Below are 6,624 nucleotides of genomic sequence, written 5' to 3'. Positions count from 1 at the left end.
TTAGGCTGCGCTCCAGGAATAGTTGTTCATGGTGTCAAAGGAGCCTCGCGAGCCTCCGCTGTAGACACTGGAAGACGCCGGCTCGTGCTTGAGAGGCGGTATCGCCAATGATCCGCTCTTGTAAGGCTCGTGCGAGAAGGAGTAAGACCGCCCGTCGTGGGCCGCATACGCCAGGCTGGAGGTCTGCTCGGAAGACGTGGTCGTCCAGGAGCTCGGGGGAGGATACGTCTGCGGCTGCGACGCATCGCTGCCGCCGCTGTTGGCGCCCCGGTACGACCCGTACCGGTAGTCCGACGACGAGTCCGTGTTGGTGATGGAGCCCGAGCTGTGCACGGACTGATGGCCCGACTGCCGCGGGCTCTTGGACGGCCGGGGGTTGCTGTCGACGTAGCGAGGCATGCTAAAGGCGCTATCCGCGCTGCCAATGGCGACGCTGCTGCCGGGTAGCTGGGGGGCCGAGGTAGTGTAGGAGTATTGGGAGCGTAGAGACGGTTGAGACTGGTCGTTGGCCGGCAGCGGCAGCGGGATCGAAGGGGCTATGGATGTGTGGAGCGGCATCTCCTGCGGCTCAGTGGTGTAGCCGGATGCGGCGGACAAGGGCAGCTTGGGGTAAGAGTCGGCCGCCATGGACGTCGACGGATACGCGCCTGGGCTGGACGCGGAAACCTGCGAGTTCCACGATGGGTAGGAGCTGCGACCGTCCATCAGTCATCTTTACGGGTAAGAATAGGGGCAGAAGGCGACTCACTTTGATCGGAGGGAGTTCAGCGTGTTGCCCTGGGGCTTTGGCGGGCTAAAGGTAAAGGATGAGCGAGGGACCTGCATGTCCATGCTCCTTGGCTTGGTGTCTTGCCGCAAGCTCAGCGCACTGGCGACGACGCCCAAGCCCGTCTCTACCAAGGCCTGGCCCCTGGAGCCGGCGCTGGATCCCAGCAGGGGAATCTCCTTGCGGGCTTGGAAGTTGCGGGGGCTGCGGCCTCGCACGACGATGGGGGCCGTCGTGGACTCGGAGAGGACCACCTTAGAGCCGTCGGCTAGGGTGCCCAGCACCTTGAGATGCAGGACAAAGTGCTGCTGGAGCTCTTTTCTCCGGCCGTTGTTTGCCGTGGCTCTGCGAGAAAATAGTTGAGCGACGAGCGCACCGAGATGAAAGGAAAAGGCGGATTCCGGACGAATCGACTTACACTCTGAACTGCAGGCGCCGCCAGCCGATGGGGTAGACGGCGAGTTCGCCATCGGCGTCTGCGCCGTCGTCCTGGAAGGGGATTAGGGGTAGCGTGGGGGGCTCCTGGTCGGCCGCTTGGTTGATCTCGGGAGAGTTTGGCGGGGGCGTCTTCCAGGGGATGACGATGAGGCGGATCGAGTTGCCGTCGACGGACTCGATGGCGGAAATGGCCACCTCCATGTTGGAGACGGGGACCGTCTCGTTTGCGTCGTTTACGACGGAAAGCTGTCCGCGGGGCATGACGAGGGAGCCGCTGATCTGGAAGAGGTTGCGGCGATAGCACGTCAACTCGGGCTGGATGACGGAGCCGTCGCTGGCGTTGGAGGGCATCTCGGAGAGGAAGAACATGCCGTGGAGCTGGGCCGAGAGCTCGAGCTGCTGGACGCGGCCGTGCTGGTCGACGACGGTCGACTTGTCTTGGGCGCGGCGAAAGGCCAGCAGCTTGTGGTCCTGGTTGACGGTGAGGCGCGAGCCGTCCTCGCGAAGATCCTGGACAATCTCCTGGTAGGCAGGGGGCTCGGCCTGGGAAAAAGAGCGCTTGAGACTCGAGTAGCTCGGGTGGCGGTCGTAGGGGCTGGGCTCGTCCTGGGAGTATGCGCGGTAGGGGTAGGCCTGGTGATGATCGAGGCTCCCGTGTCCGCTCCGGGGGCGGGCGGCCGACGAGGCGTGAAAGGGCGAGTCCATGGCGCTGCCGAGCCTGCTAGGAAGGTGAGTCGAGCCGTAGTTGGACCAGATGCTCGAATGGGCGGGCTCGCCCCTCAGCTCCGTCATGGTCGCCGGGTATGCTGCGGTGGTCATCATGCGTTCATGTCTCCGCGAAGCGGCTCTGTCTCTCTCCGGTTACGGGCGGCCACTCGTCTCGAAGAGAAGCACAAGGGGAAGTCGGCCTTGGGCTTTGGTGTCCCTTTCTTCTTTACTTGAGCAGCCAAGGCTTCGTCGAAGAAACTAGACGACGACAACTTATTTCTGACAGTGCAGTTGCCGACTCGACGTAGGTTGAGGATGGGGATAGGGATGGGGATGGGGATGGTGATGGTGGTGATGATGGAAGAAGATGGCTTTGGTGGTGATGGGGAAAGGAGAAGAGGCAAGGCAACTACGGAGAGGCAAATCACGGACGAGGTCGCGGGCACATGTACTTGTATGTATTGTAATGCTTCGCTCTTTCTCTCTCTGGGGCATCCGAATGGAGGAGCCCCAGAACGGCAGATGGAGGAGGGGTGTGGCAACGGTAAAAAAATACAAAAAATACAAAAAAATAAAAAAAGGTCCGGCACATGTTCCGGGGGCGGATACGTAGATTTGGGTTTGGGGACGGGGCCGGTGATAACGTCCAGGAACGGGAGCTAGTGAAGAGCACGTTTGATGGGGTTCCTCCGTTATAGGCACGTAAGGCCCTCTCTAGCGGCGTCGAGCTACGAAGAGTACGGGCCCCCGGAGCGAGGCCTGTGTACGAGGAACCCGAGGCGTGGGCCGGGCGAGCGTGTGACTGCTTGTGCCCCGTACACTGCGCGCCAAGTACTGTGCACCCATGCTTGATGGGGGAACGGGCCTTGGATTCGAGGCAAAGGGCCTCTTCTCTGTCGTTGTCGTGCCTCTCCATCCGTCCGCCCGCCCGCCCGCCTAGCCCCTCCCCATCCCGCGCCCTTTGAAGCGAATGCCAGGGCCTGCCCGTGCATGCGGCCCTTCTCGGAAGGAGGACTGAGGGCCCCCAGCAAGCAGACGGCTCTGGAACCGGCCTTGACGTCTCTCACTCTCCGTGTCTCTCGATCTCCGTGTCTCTCGCTCTCCGTGTCTCTCTCCTGCTCGCTTGTCCCCTTGCGATGCCGTCGAGTTCAGACTACGTTGAGGAGCTTCCATCTATGCACGTATGGCAGGTGGACGTTGCGTTGGGGGCGAGATCAGCTTTTCCTGACGACAGCGTCGTGGGACGGGTGATTGACTAGGCAATCGCACGAGATCGCGGGAGCCAGCAAAGACAGGGACAGGGCCTTTTGCCAAAGGCGATTCTCCTGCAGACACCCCTTGGCATCCCACCCCCTCCATACCTCCCTCTCTGCCTCTGTGCTTTTCCATAAAGGGGAAAGAACAGCCCCTATCAAGCGTCTGCCGAGGCGTCGACGAGGACGAGGACGAGGAGGACGAGGAGGACGAGGAGGACGAGGAGGAGTGGAGTGGAGTGAGTGGGCAAGAAAAAGGTGGAGGTGGAGAGTGGAGAGGGAGAAGGAAGAATAAAAAGTCGTCACGGGCAATGTACCGGTGACGAGACGTGGAGATGGGAGAGGGCCAATCCAGCCTGCCGAGGCTGTGGCTTGCAGGGGCTGGCGGCCAAAATAGAGGCAAAGTAGCGGCTACCTGGCTCGGCAACGGCCTCGGGCTGTCGAGACAACCACTGCCCAGTACAAGCGCCGGTACGGAGTACAGAGCAGGGGGCGGCGCTAGGGCGCATTCCGGGCCCTGACGAACCAAGGGCGCCACTTGGTTACATGGAGTCGAGAGAATGCTCCGAGGGCCAGTGAGGATGCAGAGCCCCTACTGTACTGTACATGCGTATGTATGCTGTGTATGTATGTAACTTTTTATTCTATTCTAGAAGACGGGGCCGTTGGCATATCGACGAGCAGAGAGGCAATGAATGGCGACGGAAAAAGCGTCGGCGCCTAGGAGCTGGAGCGCCGCCGCGACGCAGAAGCTACCTACCTACCTTAACCTACTTACCTACTTAGCTGACGGGACGGACGGAACGGCTTCAGGAGTGCGTGCGTGCGTGCGTGCGTGCGTGCGTCGCCCCCCCCCCCCCCCCCTTTCCCCTTTCTGAGCTCTGGACCTCTTCAGAGGGGTGGGGGGTTGCCGCTGCAGTATCGTCGTTAGCACCGCAGACTTCTGTCCAGTGCTGTAAGGCGAATGCACGAATAGATGAAAATATCCGGGGTGTCCAGCCAGTGTGTGTGCCCAAGTACGAAGATGTACTCCATCTGGTGACGAAGGGTACAAATAGGGTGGCAGAGCCGTGGAAGACAAGGCCACTGCTCTCCGCGGCAACCAAAAGATGCGGACGCTGCCCGAGGATAAGCCTCCTCCGGCTCTGTGCTTCTTGCAACCTCTGGGCCCGGTGTCAGACTGATCATCAGTGCGTCCGGCCACGGGGCACATCCGCACCACACGCGCTCTCTCTCTCGCGCGCAGCAGACCGACGAGCACAGGTATAAAGAGAAGGCGGAATAGACACAGACCGTTTCTGGCAGAAAAAAGATTAAAACTCGATGAAAAGAACGGAGATGGGGCCTTCCGCTAGCGGCGGCTGGACTAACGGGTGTGCGTGCGCCTCCATCGCCCCCATCTCTCCTATCGCCGACATGGCTATGGATGGAGCAGGCTATGGGCGTTGGGCCTGGCCGCCCGGGTCCTCTGAGAGGGTCTACTAGTCTACTGTACCTGGTAGTGAAAAGAGACAGAGACAGAGGCGTTAGCGGGGGTGGGAGTGGAGAGGCCCGGACGCCTCTGGGGTTCGTTGGACTCGGTGGGGGGGAGAGGATGGAAGCTCCACGTCCAGCTTCCCTCGTCGTCCTCTTCTCTCTTGATCATTCATGGCAGAGTGGCCGAAGCCCCGCCATGGGGCGCCCCCCCTCCCCTCCCCGAGCAGGGGGAAGCGGCAGAGACTGTCTGCTGTCCACGCCGGCCACCGACTGCCTAGCTGGGATGTGTGGCTACTGCAGGATCGCAGTATCTTTTCCCTGTCATCGAGAATGCCTTGTGCTGGCTTGCCTACCATGGCTATACTGCACTCCGTATACTCCGTATACTCCGTGCCCAATTTCACTCGACAGTGCTTTGCCGGCTGCTGCGGCGCGGCGCGGCGCTGCTCGGCGCTACACCCACTGCACCTTCAAGGATGGGGGGCTGATACCTATAGGCTATGTATGGGCATGTGAGAGCGTGTGGCGGGTGTGCGCGTGTGATGATCCGGCCCGCAGACTCGAGGCAGATCTCGGTCACTTGCTTACTCCTCCTGCTCTCACTCTTCTTGTGCCTCCTGCCTGGCCACAGGGCTGGCTGACTGACACTTGACCTCTCCGCCCACCCTTGCCCGCAAAAAGGCAAGCCGTCCAAAGGCTTGACGCCATGATCCGTGCGTCCTGCTGGGATCCCCCCTTGCTCTCCGGGCGTTTGCGATTCGTCCTCCCGCCCCCCCGGCCATGTCTTGGATTTAGATTCCTTTCCTTTTTTTGGCCCTGTTTTCTTTTTTCATGGTTCCCAGGGGGGCCACTTTGTGGCGTCGACATGCGCAACGGTGCAGAATCAACGCGAGGCCGCTCCGGAGGCCGGGACGAATGCGGAGATGCATGCTTTTTGGCACGCACTTCCCAATGGGGCAGCTGGGCCAAGCAAGGATCCCCCCCCTGACGGCCTTTACGCACAGAACAAAGGCCCTTGTTGAGGGATGGAGAAGCCAGGCGGGCACCGTGTTATACGCCTTCGGAGCACGACAGCTGCGCATGATGCATATTGAGTGCCTCTTGAGCATACTTCGTACACGCACATGCATATAAGAATTCGTCTTTTACACAAAAACAGAGCGATAGATAGCATGCCGTTTGTGAATTCATCAATGTCAAGGTAAGGGACGCTTAACGGGAGAGGGCGGGAAGAAGCACACACCATGCAGTCCATGATCCAGGTACATACATATTCTGACATGCATGCATTGCGTTATGCACTTGAATGCCAGCAAAAAAAGGGGGTGGCAGGAGCAAGAGACGATGCGTATCCGTAAAGCAAACGAAATTAACGGGCCTCCGCTACCTGAGGCCATGCAGTGCCAAGGGCCACCCACCGGCCGATTTTTCTTTAGGCAAGTCGCTGCTGGCGGGCCACGGTCTAGGGGGTTTGCTGCCCAGGGTTCAGCGAGTGGGAAATGCGGGTGGTGCTGACGAGGATGATGACGCCCGCATCCATCCATTGGGGGCCCCACTCCGTGTGTGCGAGTGTGCGAGTGTGCGAGTGTGTGTGTGTTTATAAACGGGCGATGCTGATGAGAGGTTCATCCTGTTTGTTTGCCGTGCGCCCTCTCATTGTTGCCGCTGCTGTTGTTGCTTTGTCGCTACCGCCATGCCGGCACGCCGCTTCGGCAGCGACCCGCATGATGGGAAGGGCTCTTGCGTGATGTACGTGATGTATTAGGTAGCATGTATGGTGTAATTATGCCATGTGCAAGGTAAGTAAGTACCTAGGCATGTAACTCGACTGCGCTGTGCTGCCTAGAGTCCAAAGACGTGGGGTACATCTGTACAGTATCAAGTCGGTACGGCTCCAGTGACAGGCGGCCCCCCACGGCTCTCTGTGGCTGCGCAAGGGGAATGGGGCTCTGTGCACTCTCCCTCCGGACGGCGCCGCGGAGT

General features: G+C 60.3%; 1 protein-coding gene across 1 annotated transcript; it reads right to left on the bottom strand.

Annotated features, from left to right (window-relative positions):
* Positions 1-1,996, bottom strand: HRG_03033 (NDT80 / phoG like DNA-binding family domain-containing protein; the record flags this gene model as incomplete). Its single annotated transcript, XM_044861504.1, has 3 exons — positions 1-691; positions 749-1,111; positions 1,185-1,996. The coding sequence occupies 3 exons, from the start codon at positions 1,994-1,996 to the stop codon at positions 1-3; spliced, it is 1,866 nt and encodes a 621-aa protein (XP_044722530.1).
* Positions 1,997-6,624: the final 4,628 nt, after the last annotated feature.

The sequence above is a fragment of the Hirsutella rhossiliensis genome, assembly GCF_020360975.1.
Source record: "Hirsutella rhossiliensis strain HR02 chromosome Unknown scaffold00003, whole genome shotgun sequence".
Classification (NCBI taxonomy): Eukaryota; Fungi; Ascomycota; class Sordariomycetes; order Hypocreales; family Ophiocordycipitaceae; genus Hirsutella; species Hirsutella rhossiliensis.
Note: the sequence above shows the minus strand (reverse complement) of the source record. Positions and strands in the feature narration are given on the sequence as shown.